The sequence below is a fragment of the Sphaerodactylus townsendi genome, linkage group LG08 (assembly GCF_021028975.2).
Source record: "Sphaerodactylus townsendi isolate TG3544 linkage group LG08, MPM_Stown_v2.3, whole genome shotgun sequence".
Classification (NCBI taxonomy): domain Eukaryota; kingdom Metazoa; phylum Chordata; class Lepidosauria; order Squamata; family Sphaerodactylidae; genus Sphaerodactylus; species Sphaerodactylus townsendi.
In genome coordinates this window covers 11082296-11099452 of record NC_059432.1, presented here as the reverse complement: position 1 = coordinate 11099452, position 17157 = coordinate 11082296, and the positions used below count along the sequence as shown (strand labels likewise).

At 43.7% G+C, this 17157-nt stretch overlaps 1 protein-coding gene across 1 annotated transcript; it reads right to left on the bottom strand.

Moving 5' to 3' along the window:
- Nucleotides 1-3059: 3059 nt before the first annotated feature.
- On the bottom strand, nucleotides 3060-15302 carry LOC125438133 (collectin-43-like). Its single transcript, XM_048506352.1, has 5 exons — nucleotides 15248-15302; nucleotides 11795-11979; nucleotides 8095-8193; nucleotides 5887-5970; nucleotides 3060-4120 (listed from the first exon to the last, which is right to left on the bottom strand). Exons 1-5 carry the CDS (start codon nucleotides 15253-15255, stop codon nucleotides 3735-3737), a joined length of 762 nt encoding a protein of 253 aa, XP_048362309.1. The 5' UTR covers nucleotides 15256-15302; the 3' UTR covers nucleotides 3060-3734.
- Nucleotides 15303-17157: the final 1855 nt, after the last annotated feature.

Here is a 17157-nt window from a genome sequence, read left to right as displayed (position 1 = left end):
CCAGTTTTTTGTGGTAAAATTAGATGCCTTGACTTATATTCGGGTCGACGTATACTCGAGTATATAGGGGTATGTGATTAATTGGGCTAGAGTTCTGGGACATAACATATTATTAGAATCCTAGGAGAGATTATGGAAGAACACACTGATCTTTACTAAAAGCAATTATATAAAGGAAAACTATTATAAAATGTGGATGTGTTGGTATATCACTCTGGTTAAGTTGGCAAAAATCCATCAGCTTTCGAATAAATTTGGAAATGTTCCAAATGCACAGGTACATTTATTCACCAGTGGTGGAACATGAAAAACAGAAATTAATCTCATTTTGAAGACTAAAATCTCTCTAAAACCTGAAAGATTTTTATTGTTATTATTTCAGTATTTAGTTGGTGCAGCCAGAATTTTATGGGCAAAATACTGGAAATCTAAGCACAGCCCATCAAAATGTGAACGGCAAATCAGCGAAGTATGTTAAAATAGCAGATGAAACTGAATGTAAATTGTAACAATCTTTTCAGTTACAATGGCAATATTGGTTTCAATACATACAGGTACATCTATCACAAAAATGATAATAATGTTTATTAATAAGAAAAAAAAGTGGAGAATGTTTGGAAGTCCAAATCCACTTACTCTTTTTTCATCATTATTCCTTCTTGTTTTCTGTTTTCTGTTTTATTTATTAGGTTTTTTTATTTTGTTTTCATGTGTGTGTTTTCCTCCTCTTTTCTCCTTCCACAAATTTTCAAAATGTTGGATATATTGGACTTATTGTAACAAAGATGGAGAAGGTATTTGTACACAAAATGTTATATGTTGTTTTTTTGTACCTAAACGTTGTCAAAAAATAAATAAATAAAAACCTCACTTCTTCCCCAAACACAACCATCGCCAGACACCTTCTCCAAATATTCAGGAATTTCCCAAGACCAAGTTGGCAATCCTAGCTGGGGACCTTGCCCGGCTGTTGTTCAGAGGTGACTGAAAATATGTTTGGGCGTGTACTCTTTAACTGCGCAAGAATGAAGTTGTACCTCTAAATATAATTTACAAAAAAAAAAATCCACACAAGAAATCTGCGGGAGCCTATGTATTTACATAGTAGTTTATTATCATCTTTTTAAAAACTTATTTTGAATATTTTACATTTTAAACTTGAGTTATACCAAGGAATTGGTGTGGATAAACAAATGTATACAGGACCAAAATACCTAAAAGCCGTGCACTCTCTTATGAACGTCTGATTGACAGGCCCTGCTTTGGCTGCCTCTCCCTTCTGAGATTAGGTGGGTGGCAACCCGGGACAGAGTCTTTCTAGTCATGGCACCAAAGCTTTGGGATTCTCTCTGCAGAGAGATTAATCTGCTCCTTTCTGTTGCCCTCTCCCACCAGCAGGTGGAGAATTTTTTGTTTGTCTTGGTGATCCCGCTTCCTGACCAATTTTAATCGCTGTTTTTATGTCTTTGTATGCATTTCAATTCTGTTATTAATTTGTTTTAATGGTGTTTGTTGGGGGTTGATTTTGGAAGAAGCAGAAGAGTTGGTTTTTGTATCCCACTTTTCTCAACCTTTTAGGATTCTCAAAGTGGCTTATAATCACCTTCCCTTCCCCTTGTGAGGCAAGTAGGACTGAGAGAGTTAGAAGAGGACTGTGACTGGTCCAAGGTCACCCAGCAGGCTTCATGTTGGAGAAGGAATCAAATTTGGTTCTCCAGACAGGAGTCGACTGTCTTCACCACTACACCATGCTGGCTACTGGTTTTAATGGTTTTAAAATGTGACTTATCACATATGTTTTAAACTGCTAGTTGTTTTGCTGCCCCTGGCAAGCCCACGGTCCACTGCCATGTCGAAAAATTGATTGGGGGGGAGAAAGGCCAAGGGGTTGCTGTAGAGTAGTGTCACCATCTGAGTCCGTGGTGGCGAACCTTTGGCACTCCAGATGTTATGAACTACAATTCCCATCAGCCCCTGCCAGCATGGTCAATTGGCCATGCTGGCAGGGGCTGATGGGAATTGTAGTCCGTAACATCTGGAGTGCCAAAGGTTCGCCACCACTGATCTGAGTCATGATACTGGAAATGGGACGGCATGGCTTTTAAAAAGATGCTCACCTCCCATGCTGCATAGCCACGAGGGAGGGCAGCCATGCCGACATCTCACGCTGCCGCAAGACATCCCTTCAACGCTGCATGGCTATGCAGCCACGACTTTAAAAACTGGGAAGCACGGCTGAGTAAAGCACTTCCCGGGGCACAGGGACGTAAGGAGGCAAACTGGAGCCCTGGGCAAAACCTGAGTTGGATGCCCCATCCTTTGGGGGGCCACCCCACCACGACCAAACAATTTTTTTTGCACCAGGTCATTGGTGCCTGCAGGGGGTGCATTTTTTAGACATATCAGCACCAAAATTTCAGCATATAATCAGGAGACTGTCCTGATGCTACCCCCAGGTTTGGTGCAGTTTGGTTCAGGGGGGCCAAAGTTATGGACCCTCAAAAGGGTAGCCCCCATCTCCTTAGAATGGGGGATGGGAAACCCTTTTGAGGGTCCATAACTTTGCCCCCCTGAACCAAACTGCACCAAACCTGGGGGGTATCGTCAGAGCAGTCTGCTGATGAGACCCTGAAAGTTTTGAGACTGTGCCTTCAGAAATGTGCCCCCCCCAGCCTGCACCCTCCATTGACAGCAATGCAGAAAACTCAATGCAGAACAAAGATTCTTGGGCAAATTTCTGGGATGTTCCTGCAGGGGGCTCATTTTTGGACGTATCGGCACCAAAATTTCAGGGTATCATCTGGAGACTGTTCTTATGGCACAACCCAAGTGTGGTGCAGTTTGGTTCAGGGGGTCCAAAGTTATGGACCCTCAAATGTGTAGCCCCCATCTCCTATTAGCTCCCATTGGAAACAATGGGGGATGGGGCACCCCCTTTGGGAGTCCATAACTTTGGACTCCCTCAACCAAACCTCACCAATCCTGGATGATGGCATCAGGAGAGTCTCCCGAAACATCTCTAAAATTTTGGTGTTGCTAGCCTACAAACTGCACCCCCTTCAGGCCAAAAACAGAGAAAAACACTGAAAATAGTAAAAACCCACAAACGAACCTGCATTTTTGGTGCCCACCACAAGTGGGCACCCTGGGCATCTGCCCACTTTGCCCAATGGGAATTACGCCACAGCCGGGGCAGCCGTTCACTCGCAAGCAGCTGCCAAACGCATTAAAATGAAAGAATCATGAATAGTGCAATTCTCAAATAGCCTATTTCAGAAGGGGAAATGCAGATGTTGCTTCAGGGGCAGGAGCTGTTAGAAGCCCCCCCCCCCATTTTTTGCCATCCCCAGGCTGGGTTTATTGGCCTGTGCTGACAGGGTCTAAGCTACACCACTCCCTTGTCATGTCTTCTACCAGTTTTTTCTCATCACTCAAGTAAGCAAATAAAAATTACCCATATGAGTATAAAATATCAGACAGTGGAAATATCAATAGAAAACAAATCACTGGTGAAAGCACAATTAATAATACATCTGGAGCCTAACAGTTATCAACTCCGTGCAGCAAAAATGTAACATGTACAGTAAGATTTGGAATTATCACAGGTTTAAAATCTTTCATGCAAGTGTCCCTTCAAACTGCACTGCCACTGAAATTGGAAACCATTAGAACTAACGGTGAGCCAAAGAAAACAGAAACAGAGGACATTTTGGAATTTGCAAATAACTAACCAGTCAAATGACTAACCACTCACAAATGACTAACCACTCGAGTTCACACCGCCGATCATGCCATTTGCCATCAGGATGTATTTCTCCACAGTCTTCATTGGCAAGATTATTAGGTTCTCCTGATGCCCAGTTGGAGTATCCTATTATTTCACCAGTCATATAATAAACAAACGTGCCTTCGCTCTCAATGTCATTGATTCCTAGAATGGCTTTTTGGTTTCGCCACTGTACTATTTGTTGTACCGCTTTGTTCTCCGCAGCATTCCTTGGCGAGGCAATCGTCGCTCCCATTTGTGAGCAGAGAGTTTTTGCAGTCTCATAGTCACCTGTAGAGCCATCAGTTTTGAAGATTTTGTTGCCGACCATCCCACCATGAGGCATGAGGAGGACTAGAAGGAGACAGAATGGCAGTTTTCCTGCATTGTTCATACTAAACAGCAATGGCGTATCTAGGAGGGGACAGAAGGGGCAGACCCAGGCGCCACTTTCAAAGGTCATATGGGGAGTACATTGGGGAAATCCCCACCACCAGCCACAGCAATTGCTTCTGCCCAAAGCAAACAGGACCTACTGCTTGCTCAGCCTCCCCCCCAATTGCTTCTGTTGGCCTCTCCCTGTTCCATTTTCATCCACCCCCCTGGAGCAAACAGGGCCCACTGCTCACCAGTTCTTTTGCCCACCCCCCACCAGCTGTAATTCTTGCCACCTGGAGCAAGCAGGGGCCATTGCTCACCCACTCACTTACCTGCTGCTGCTTTTTGCCCCCATCCCCACCACAATTTGGGGGGGGTGAAATTTCAGTGGCGCTGCATAAGGCACATGTCACAAACATTTGATATAAACATATTTCAAATAACACATCAAATAAAATGACAGTGCATGGATTTTAAAGATTTGGCTAGGATTTTTACAGAATTAGCAGGTACTAATTTTTTCCTTATATTTATAGCTTTTTAAAAAATAGCTGTTTTAAGAGTTACCAACAGAATAGCATCGCCCGATAGAAAGCTAAGGCATTCCTCATTAGAGCCTGAAAAATTTACCGGAAATTTGTTCATCAATTTATGGCAGAATGAGTACATAGAAATGGCACTATAAAACATAACTGACAATATCTTCAATGTGATTGAGACCATGGGGACAAAGACAGGTATTTTGGCCTCCATGCCCAGTTGATGGATCTCCAGAGGAACTGGTTAGCCACTGTGTGAGACCAGATGCTGGACTAAATGGACCACTGGTCTGATCCTGCAGCGCTTTTCTTATGCTTTATGTTCTTATGTTTGGACACCTGCAATGGGCACAGATTCATCTACGGGTGTTTGCCATGAGTCTTTGAAGAATCAACAGACCATAGCGTTGCTTTGAGACAAACTCAGACATATACCCAAATGGTGGAGCACAGAGGTTTTCTTGGAAGGTATCCAATTCTTGATGATTTCCGTAATTTTACATGAAATCATTGGTGGTTCGTGGAGGTAGGGCAGAGATGTTCTCTGGGTAGCATTCTGACAAGCAACCTTCAGATGTCCAACAGACGCACCTCGATCGGCTCGAGGTGAATCAGATCCCGGAGCATGCCTGATGGCTATGTTCCTAGGCGCATTTGTACGAAACAAGGTTATTGCCAGCGTGCCCAAGGAAATCAATTGAATAGATAATGAAAGATTTTTTTGAGTCCAAGACACACCTCTGTCAAAGGGGTGTACCTGTTGTCTCTCTGCATGATTCAAAGCTTTGGCTTTGCCTCTTTCTAATCAAAATGGGACTGGTCATTTGTTGCATTTCCACCCTATGAATGGCTATCTCAGGCCGTTTCCCCACTTTTAAAAACGACATCGGTTTTATCCGGTGTGGACCTTTTTAGCGCGGGGATTGTGTTCCCCGGGCTTCCTCACTGCCCCGCGAAAGGCGCCGTTTTGAGCAGCGCCAGAAATGACACGCGCTGAGGGGGCGCGAGAGCGGCAGAGTTGGGGCGGCTGCATTGTCGCCACCCTTGTAGTGGGGAGTGCCGCTGGACCCCGCGCTATTTGGCAAGAGTAGCGCGTAGCAAAAGGTGAGTGGGGAAAGAGCCTCAGTCATTCACGATGCCAGAGCTTAACAGTCACATCCATTTTAGTTACAATTTAAATAATGCTTCCCCCTCCTTTCTTACCTTTTAGGGTCTGGTTGATTGCAGCTTTGTAAGTGTTCAGTTGTGTTTGCACATTCCTTATTTCCTTTCTAAGACACTCAAGCTCTGAATGAAAAAAAATGCATTCTTACTATGGTACATCAAATTGTAGAAGGATTTTTTTTTTAAAAAAAGAAGTTATGAATAATCAGATAAGGTATGTGGAAATTGTTCCTTGTGTTTCCTTAAAATGTATAAAGTGTTACTTGGAAATATTGTCCCTCAAAACTGTTAAGTCTGTAGTGTGGGTAAATAAAAAGATAATGGCCTTTTCCACACAGCCAAAATAAAACATTCTGAGGCAGGAAATAAAATGTTTCCTCTGAAGAGTTTCACATAGTTTTTAGCCCAAAATATTTTATTTCTAGCTTCAAAAATTTGTATATTCGTCCTGAATTCTAGCGATTCTTTTTGTGAAAATGTTCTACAAACATTTTCACTTGCTATGCACAGGTCTTTAAAATGTTTCCTACCACTCTCTGCAGTCCCCAGATTTCCTACATGGTGCCATTTTCTGAGCTTGCTCCATCATTTCATCTGTTTACTTAAGTCATTTTTTTTTAAAAAAAGGGGTAATATTTTTGAAGCAATGAAGACACAATTCACAAAGAATGGAAGAACGAGGTTTTGAGGCATCAAAGCTGCGAATCCACAGAGACATTACAATAAAACAAGAGAATCACAAAATGGCAGCCAGGAAGTGTTTTTGCTGGGGTGAGAGCAGACAAATGGGGAGGACTGAGAATATTTTGCAAACATTTTCAGAGACTTGTGCAGAAATTACCGTTGTCAGAGAAGTAAGGCTCTCTAGAACACTTCTGGTGGAAAATGCTGTTAAGTTACAGCTGATCTGTGGTATTGCTGTAGGGCAGTGGTGGCGAACCTTTGGCACTCCAGATGTTATGGACTACAATTCCCATCAGCCCCTGCCAGCATGGCCAATTGGCCATCCAATTGGCTGTAGGGTTTTCAAGGCAAGGGATGTTCAGAGGTGGTCGGCCATTGCCTGACTTTGCATAGCAACTATGTACTTCCTTGGGAGTCTTCCATTCATGTCCTAACCACAGCCCTCCTGCTTGACTTTCAAGATCTAATGAGCTAAAGCTAACCTGGGCCATCCAAGTCAGGGCACCAAAAGCTATTAGAGAATGAGAGAATGTCAACAGTGTATCTGTTTCAGGTTTTCCATACTGGGCCCCTGAAAGATACAGCTTCATGCTTGGAAACCAGTGTGAACCTCATTTTGGGGGCGTATATTTGAAATATTGTCAGGGCAGGTGGTCTGAATGCAAACAAGAAAGCAGGGGGGAAAAACAGTCTGAAATCAAAGTCTATGTTGAATGATGAAATTGCTCTGAGTTGGGGTCAAAAGAGGGAGAGAGACATGGAGTAATGAAGGGGTAAAAATCATGTTCAGCAAAGAAAAAGACAGAGAGAACAGGACAGTCTTCCATAATAGTCCTGAAGAATTCTTATTGCTGGGGAAATTATTTTTGTCAGGACAGGATACAAAAAAAATAAGGTATTTAGGTCCAGAGGTGAGTGAGCACAAATATGTTGCTAATTTACGTGGCCCTACAAGAATGTTATTCATAGGGGAGGGTTGTGGTTTCCTTTCTCTGAAGATGGAAAGTTGCTGGGAAAGGATCCCTCACCTGTGGGCATCTCAGGAATCATTCCACTATTGCCTGACATGCACATGTTCACTTAGAAAAGAATCCTGTTGCTATGCATTTTGTTTATTCACTTTGTTTACTTTATACGCCACCTTTCTCAATAGACTCAAAACAAATTAAAGAGTGTAAATCGATGCAATTAACCAGATAAGATATCTAATAAGCAATGCAATAAGACTAGGATTATAGCAATGTGAAATAGCAAAAGTCATTACACATAATATCTCAAACAATGCAGAAAATGCTATTACGAAGGTAGAAAGCAACAAATTAAGAGTAGGAAAATACACACAGCAAACACATAAAATGTAACATGATTATAATAAATAGTGATGGATGCCACCCATATACTCATTTGCCCCCCCCATCAAAATTTTCTGGCTACAGGTGTGGAAAATGTCATGATGTGATGTTACTCCATAGATCTGTAATGACCCAGCTCTTGCACAACAGGGCGACCTTTATCTTGACCTTTTTACAGTATGAAAAATGTATTTTAACATTTTTGACTGACCTACTTGGTTAGCGTCTCTTCTTAATCTCTTTTTGCGCCTTGCTCCATCATCTCTTTGTGGTTCTTGGATGCTAGGTGCTCCTACTGGACCCTGGAGCTCTGAAAGTACAAAATGCACCTGTAAGTTGGCAAACTACATTGCCCTTCCTCTTGAAGTTCCTTAGGTAGAAGTCAACTTAACCATTCAAGAAGAACAAACTCCCTATCACACCCAAGACTGGTTTGAAAATTATATATCTTTAGTGCCTTTAATTCTTGCTTATAAATGCCCAGATACCATCAGCTAAACTCTAAAACAATATGACTTCATCAAACACACTGCAGAGTTAGAGGTCAAAAGAAAACTACAGGATGTTGTAGAACCTTAAAGACTGACTAAAAGTCATTTAATTTTCTTGTAGGCTATCTAATATGTTTTCTAATGCACATCTGTTGAATTTTGCTTGGAAAATTGAACAGTGTGGCTACCATGAAATAAAACATTTCTTGACCTTGCTGCAGAGAGTGATGGTATCAGAAAGACACCCCTAAAACAGAAAATCCCGGATTTAAAAGGCACTTCCTGCTGCAGGTTTTGAAGAACCAGAAGAGTTGGATTTATATCCCTGCCTTTCTCTCCTGTAAGGAGACTCAAAGGGGCTTACAAACTCCTTTCCCTTCCCTCCTCACAACACGGTGGGTGGGGAATGATAGCACTTCGAAGAGCTGTGACTAGCTCAAGGTCACCCAGCTGGCGTATGTTGGAGTGCACAAGCTAATCTAGTTCACCAGATAAGCCTCCACAGCGCAAATGGCAGAGTGGGGAATTAAACCTAGTTCTTCAGATTAGAGTGCACCTGCCTTTAACCACTACACCACGCTGAACACTCATAGCTCTTAATTTCATGGTGATAGCTTTCCCCACGAATCCTGCTAGCCCATGTAAGCTAGCATTGAATGCCACAGAGATAATTTCCATTTGTTTACTAGCATATGCAGTTGTGATTGAGTTGGTACTCTGAGGCAGTGTGTTGGTTGCCTATTTTCCTATTGCTACGGTACTTGGGAAAAGTTGATATTTAGAAGATGTTTTTGACTTTGAAATATCACAGGAATTCACTTCACACATAACATGAAGCCCCAGGTTGTCGCTGGAGGAACAGGTTCATCCTCTTCCCTTTGAACATGCCCAGGTTAATTAATCATGTTCATAAGAACATAAGAACATAAGAACTAGCCTGCTGGATCAGAGCAGAGTCCATCTAGTCCAGCTCTCTGCTACTCGCAGTGGCCCACCAGGTGCCTTTGGGAGCTCACATGCAGGAGGTGAAAGCAATGGCCTTCTTCTGCTGCTGCTGCTCCCGAGCACCTGGTCTGCTAAGGCATTTGCAATCTCAGATCAAGGAGGATCAAGATTGGTAGCCATAGATCGACTTCTCCTCCATCAATCTGTCCAAGCCCCCTTTAAAGCTATCCAGGTTAGTGGCCATCACCACCTCCTGTGGCAGCATATTCCAAACACCAATCACACGTTGTGTGAAGAAGTGTTTCCTTTTATTAGTCCTAATTCTTCCCCCCAGCATTTTCAATGGATGCCCCCTGATTCTAGTATTGTGAGAAAGAGAGAAAAATTTCTCTCTGTCAACATTTTCTACCCCATGCATAATTTTATAGACTTCAATCATATCCCCCCTCAGACGTCTCCTCCAAACTAAAGAGTCCCAAACGCTGCAGCCTCTCCTCATAAGGAAGGTGCTCCGGTCCCTCAATCATCCTTGTTGCCCTTCTCTGCACTTTTTCTATCTCTTCAATATCCTTTTTGAGATGTTCACATTATCATCTTTTGTTATTAACTGGTTGTTGTGGGTTTTCCAGACTGTGTGGCCATGGTCTGGTAGATCTTGTTCCTGACATTTCGCCTGCATCTGTGGCTGGCATCTTCAGAGGTGTATCACAGAGGGAAGTCCGTTACACACTGTGTACAGTGAGAAGGGAATGTTTAGTGGGGTATGTATTGTCATGTCCCCAGGCTCAAACTTTTGTTATTAAGTTTGAGCCACAAATTATGGTTTCTTTCTTAGACCCCCTAAACCAGGACGAAGCCCGAAGTCAACCCTGCAACAATGCTAAAGTACAGAAACAAACAACATCATTGTTCTCAATTTCATGTACAAGAAAAAGAAGCAACAACATTTTTTTAATGTGAATACTATTATATTGCTATTTGGTGTACAGTTGGGGAAGCCAAAGGCGATTATTAGTATGGGTGGTGGAAAGGGCTGTCAAGTCACAGCTGATTTAGGATTGTCCATCTCTAGATGGTGGCTGGAGATTATAACATCTCCATGTGACAGAGGTCAGCTCACCTGCAGAAAACAGCCACTTTAAAAGGTGGACTCAATGGCAATATAACCCCTCCCCTTCCTAAACTCCACCCTCCTCAGTCTCCATCCCCAGATCTACACGTGTTTCCCAGCCTGGATCTGACGGGTTATGGTGCCCCCCATAGGCCAGATATTCAAGTAAAAAATGCTGGACTTCATTGTGAGGGCTGGGGTCTTGCATCCAAGTACAGACTAGAGCCAACATTTCTTAGTCTCCAAGATCTGATGAGATCAGTCCAAACTGGCCATCAAGGTCTGGGTAGTTCTTTATTGGGGGTCTTTAATAAAACATATTCCTTCTGCTGTGCCTTTTCTGTTGATGAACATTATTCCAGTCTGTATGCTGAAGACGTAGCTGGGCCAGAGTGTGCCCGGTGCACACTCTGTGTTTTCCACCCCCCCCATGGCGCCCTGCCCCCCTTATCTTAGTTCAGCCTGGAAAAGCGGCTTGTTCCCTTTAGGCTGAAAACTGCCTGGTGGGAATTACACTTCCCATGAGACCCTGGGTCTCGCAAGGTCTCCTGGGAAGTGTAGTTCCCACCAGGCCGTTTTCAACCTGAAGGGAACAGGCTGCTTCTCAAACCTGCACTGTTTCACTAAGGGAGGCACCTTTGTCCTGTGAGGAGAATCATGATGTTTCTCCCCATTATATGTCCAAATCCTTGGAAGAGGAGGTCCTTACAGGGTTTCAGGACCTCCCAAGTTCAGAACAAAAAGCTGTCATTGCTAATCTAGGCTCCACTACCTCCAAACTCATTCAGCTAATGCAGTCTTCATCTTTGGCTCTAGAGGGTCAGGCCTCAGCATTCTGCTCTGTGCCTGAGTGTCCTGTTGCACCAATAAGTCCTTCTAATTCGTGCCCTCCAGAGATCATCTTGGTCGAGAACTCTATGCCGAAGTCGAGACCCTTGGCACCGCCCCCTATCACAAGAACAGCCTTACTCTCCAGAAATGGCTGCATCCTTCCTGACATTCCTGGAATCACGAACTTAGAGCACACCGAATGACGCCAACCTCCAGCTGGCCTTTCCATCCTATCACGGAATATATCAGGATGGAGGAACAAACTCAGAAACCCTCTCTTCTGTCACTAAAGGAGGCACCGCAGGGGGTGGGGCAATTTTTCGTGCCCCAGGCACGCGCCCGGTGCAACGTGCACCCCGGCCCCCGGTAGCTCTGCCTCTGGTATGCTGCATAGGCATGACACCCTTGCTTCCTTGTTGTGCCAGTTATATCATAAAAACTTTTCATGTGTTAGTAGAATTTAGTGTTCCAAAATAATACAGTAGTTATCCACAGTGAGTAAAAGCCCACTTTTGGTAGAAAGATTCCAGTACCTTGATCTCCATTTTTCTCTTCTGGGCCTCTTCCAGATGGTGCACATACAACCAGTGTGCAAGCGTTTGGAACCCATCCTTTTAGAACATGCCTTGTAGTAGATGGGCTTATGGCTGTCTGTGTTGATACACCCAGGACTGGCAGACATAGTATCAGAAGCCGCAACACTGTTTGGATATATGGTCTGTAGAAAAAAAAAGAATCAATGGGGATGTGAAGTTATTGGACTTGTAAAGCTTTGGAAGTTGTTTGCAGATCTCCATTAATTAATGAAAACAGTCAAATAATTAATTAAAGCAACTAATTAAAGAAAATAAAATCTATACATCCTGTTATGATAAGTAAGCTCTGGTTTTCTGACTGTCCAGGTTGGTAAACTGAATACCACTAGTATGTAATTAATACTGTACTATTTCAATATGCTACCCATACACAAATGTACACTCTGCAATTTCAATCCAACAGCATGGCACACATCTATTACAAATAGTCTAATCTGCAGCAATTTAAGTAATTTACTAGTTGTATACATTGTTGTGCAGGTGGGAATCTCTCTCTCTCTCTCTCTCTCTCTCTCTCTCTCTCTCTCTCTCTCTCATTTCTATAGAAATTTTTGCCATGTATTGATTATGGAATCCATTGTTTTTAAGATAAATGCACATATTGAAATGGGGAATAGTGTAGATAGCATCATGAAACATTGTTTAAATTTTATTGATGTATATTGGACATAGAAAGATAGTGATCCAGCTTATACTGTGGACAAGACAGAAAAACATTGCTGTGGAAATGGAATATATTAAGTTCTCCATGAAACAGGAGTTCACTGGAGACCTATCCTATATTCCCATATGAACAGCGTCACGAGTGCTGTAGATTTTCAGGATGTCCCATATTGTCACAAGAGAGTGTGTGAGAGGGTTTGGCTAATACAGTTGTCCCTTCCACATCACAGAGGTTAGGGGTCTGGTCAGTGGTGGGATCCAAAAATTTTAGTAACAGGTTCCCATGGTGGTGGGATTCAAACTGTGGCTTAGCACCAATGGGGCTGGGCGGGGCATGATGGGGGCGTGGTCAGGCATTCCGGGGACAGGGCATTCCTGGGCGGGGCTGTGGCAAGGACGCAGCTGCTGTGCCGGTCCTTGGGCGGGAAACGAATGCACGCAGGCGCAGGCTGCCATGCACGCCGGTGCACCTCCTGCTAGACTGCTTCAAGTTCTGCGCGCTACTGCTGAGAGGAGGGGCGTAACTAAGGCAAAAATCACCTGGCAAAATCACCAATTAGTAACCCCCTCTTGGCACACACAAATAATTAGTAACCTACTCTTGGGAACCTTTGAGAACCTGCTGGATCCCACCTCTGAGTCTGGTGCCCTCCCCACCACCATGCTTTGGAAAACCAAGTGAAAGTGAGTGGCAAGACTGCAGGTTTTTCTGGTGGCTATTTGGTTTCTCTGGGTCTGGAGGTAACAGATGGTGGCATTGGCAGCAGCGGCCCCGTGATACTGATGGACGTGAGTGGCAGGCATGGGGGTTTTATAAGCAGACCTTCTTGTGGTACCGGGGCCCACTTTGGGGGTACTCATGTTGGCACCGATCCACAATAAGCCAAAACCACAATGTCAACTATCGACGTGCGGAAGGGACAACCGTACTACTCTAGGTTAGGAGTAGTTCTGTTTATTTTTATTTTTATTTGCTTATTTTTATTTTTATTTGCTTACATTGTATTTATTGGGGATTGCACTTCTATGTCACAATATAAACTCTATGGCATGATATGAACGTGTGTGTTTCAACATGCATACACGTAGCCCTTATATAGTGATTTTGGGGGGGATTGTCCCTATTATTGTGTGCATTTTTACAGTACACTGAAGTGAAGAGAAGACGCCATCTTGACTGAAAATTTGCTGAAAGCACATATAGCCAGAGGTGGGATCCAGCTGGTTCTCACAGGTTCCCGAGAGTAGGTTACTAATTATTTGTGTGTGCCGAGAGGAGGTTACTAATTGGGGATTTTGCCACGTGATTTTTGCCTTAGTTACGCCCCTCCTCTCAGCAGTAGCGCGCAGAACTTGAAGCAGTCTAGCAAGAGGTACACCAGTGTGCGTGGCAGCCTGCGCCTGCGTGCATTCGTTTCCCGCCCAAGGACCAGCACAGTGGCTGCGTCCTTGCCACAGCCCCACCCAGGAATGCCCCACCCCTGGAATGCCAGGCCACGCCCCCATCATGCCCCGCCCAGCCCCATTTTTGGATCCCACACTGCATATAGCTACATTTCGAAGTTCCTGTACCACCCTGCAACAATTTTAAAGTTGCATTGAATGTATTGTATATTTGTGTGTCCATAAACTGTGGGCTGCATAGGAGAGAGAGAGAGGGCGTGGCCATAAAAGGCAGGTGAGCTGTGATTGTTTTTTGTGGGGAGAGAGAAAAAGGGGTGGAGACCGGGAGTTTGGAGTCAGTGAGAGTTCCAGTGTGTGGACGAGGGTGTCAGAGAGAGAACTCTGTGTGGAAAGGAGTTCTTTGTGAATCAGAGTTCTGTGTGGAAAAGAGTTGTGTCATAACTGTGAGAGAGGAATTTTGGCTGTGCAGAGTTAAGAGTGTCAAAACTCTCTCTGAGGAGATTCTGCCAGAAAAGCCAAGAAGCTGTATGGGGTGTGACCAAAATGACCAAAGTGAAGGACTTTATACTGACTGGAAGTTATACAGAGTAGTTGGTGCCTCAGTTACATTTTATTTCAACTTTGAAACTAAGGCCCCTCCCACACAGGCAAAATAATGCGTTCTCAAACCACTTTCACAACTGTTTGCAAGTGGATTTTGCCATTCCGCACAGCTTCAAAGAGCACTGAAAGCAGTTCGAAAGTGCATTATTCTGCATGTGCGGAAGGAGCCTAATTTTGTTTGAAACCTTGCAGTTACCTACCTGTTATAAATAACACCTTATTTTTGTTTAATGAAATATTGGAGCTCCCACCTGTATTTTCCTTAGTACCATGTATGCCATCCGTTTGCCTTACCTCTTTTACACACTACCAAGAAAATAATAGAATAAAAGGAAAATAAAAGGGTTTTTGGAATTTAATTCTTGGGGGCAGCAAACCAAATAAAGAGATAGAGAAAAGGAGTGATAGAGAGGGGAACACCAGATTTGGAGGCAGCTCATTTTGGTTCAAATAATAATAATAATAATATGGGAGTCTATCAGAAAACATCAGATTATTGAAAGGAAAATGACACACACCCCTTTCCATGTGAAGTAACAAGACATTTTGCTAGTCTAGGTCATAAACTGATGCCTTACAAATACTCCGAACCATTTCAATTGCCTCTGCTTTCAAATAAATTTGGTTAGCACAGAAAAAAACCCCTGTAGTCTATGCACAAATCTTTTTAATTATTTATACCTCTGTTAGGAGGCTGAGTTCAAAAACCTGATCACTTACTGTGTCATTTTGAGTGTTCCGCAGAAGTCTCAGCGAGAACCAGTTCATAGACACGCGCTCCCATTTATAAACTATGGATTATGTAACCAGAGCATACGTGTTTCTTAAGTAAATCACCTTAACAATAAACACGAATTTGGCGCTGTGATCATCAAACAAACTACCTTCTTCCAAGCAGGTTGGTTGATTACAGGTGGAACCGCTCAAGAGCTTGGCTTCTTGCCTAGGTTTCATTGGTGCCAGCAAGTCAAAATCACACACAAAGAAAGGCATTGTCCAGTTGTGGGAAGCACAAGTGATGATGTGACTGAAAGTAAACTGTTGGTAACTTATTCATCTGGCCGAAAAAGGCTTCTCTGAAGTTTCTGAATAGTGGGGCAAAGTCAGAGAAAATTGGTAGGACTTGTGTGGGGACCCAGGAATAGCTGCATCCAACCTATCCGTACATCCAGTCCCAGTAACCTTATGAGGCTTATACGCACTTAGCCGGAATAAAATAGGGGCAGTGGTGAGATTCAGCCTATTCGCACCTCTTCGGTATAACCGGTAGCTAATTTTTTTTCTAGTTTGGAGAACTAGTTTTAATCCCACCACTGAGTCCCACCACCGGAAGTTTGGAACCGGTTGTTAAATTATTTGAATCTCACTGTAGGGGGTTCTCAGTCACCTTGATAGCTGTCTCTTATTCCTGAGCTCTCTCTGGTATAGCTTGCGGTGTCTTAATTGACTGACTTCTGTTCAGGATGGGATGCTGTAAAACAGCTGTTTAGGTAAAAGGGTCTCCTCACAAGGAGGAGGCCCAGTGGCTTCTCCTTCATTCCTCAGAAACGTTTGGGTACCTCAGGGAATTCACTCTAGAACTTGCTTCCTGGGTTATTTTACACTTACCATCTGCTCCACACAGAAAGCAAAATGGACAGCTTTGAAGAAGTTGGCAGGCTTTGTTATTTTTAGGTAGTTTGTAATGTGCATTTCAGGCTCTTCCGGGGCAATTCTGGGAAGAAGAAGAGAAGAGTTTCTCTCCTGTGAGGAGATTCAAAAGAACTCACAATCTCCTTTCCCTCTCACCCCCACCGCCCACCACAAACACCCTGAGAGGAGGGTGAGGCTGACAGAGCTCTGGAAATCTGTGACTAGTCCAGGGGTCTGCAACCTGCGGCTCTCCAGATGTTCATGGACTACAAATCCTATCAGCCCCTGCCAGCACGGCTAATTGGCCATGCTGGCAGGGGCTGATGGGAATTGTAGTCCATAAACATCTGGAGAGCCGCAGGTTGCAGACCCCTGGACTAGCCCAAGGTCTGCCTGCTGGCATGTGCTGGAATGCACAAGCTTATCTAGTTCACCAGATAAGCCTCCACAGCTCAAGTGGCAAAGTGGGGAGTCAGACCTGGTTCTCCAGATTAGAGTGCACCTGCTCTTAACCACTACGCCACACTGGCTCTGGAACTGTCGTTTTGTGAAGGATTTCTAACAGAATTCAGTGCCCATCTACCAAATGATGTTCCCCAGAACTGGCGGGGGCAGGTGGAGTTTTGACATATGGCTCCATGTTGGCAGGAGCACACAGAGTGCTTATGGCCAAGTGATTCTTAAATTCAGTGTAATAATCTTTTCTGTGTATATGTATTCATAATTTTTATAATTAAATAATTTAGCCATTCATATCGGTATCAACACAAAGCATGAATGGTTATTCTTGCAGCTGTGGAGGTTGTTGGTAGGACTATGATTATTGAACTTCTTTTACACTAGGCTGTTATCTCTGGCCACCTGCACCCCCTTGGACGTTCTGCTACCAATCTTGATCCTCCTTGATCTCAGATTGCAAATGCCTTAGCAGACCAGGTGCTCAGAAGCAGCAGCAGCAGAAGGCCATTGCTTTCACATCCTGCACGTGAGCTCCCAAA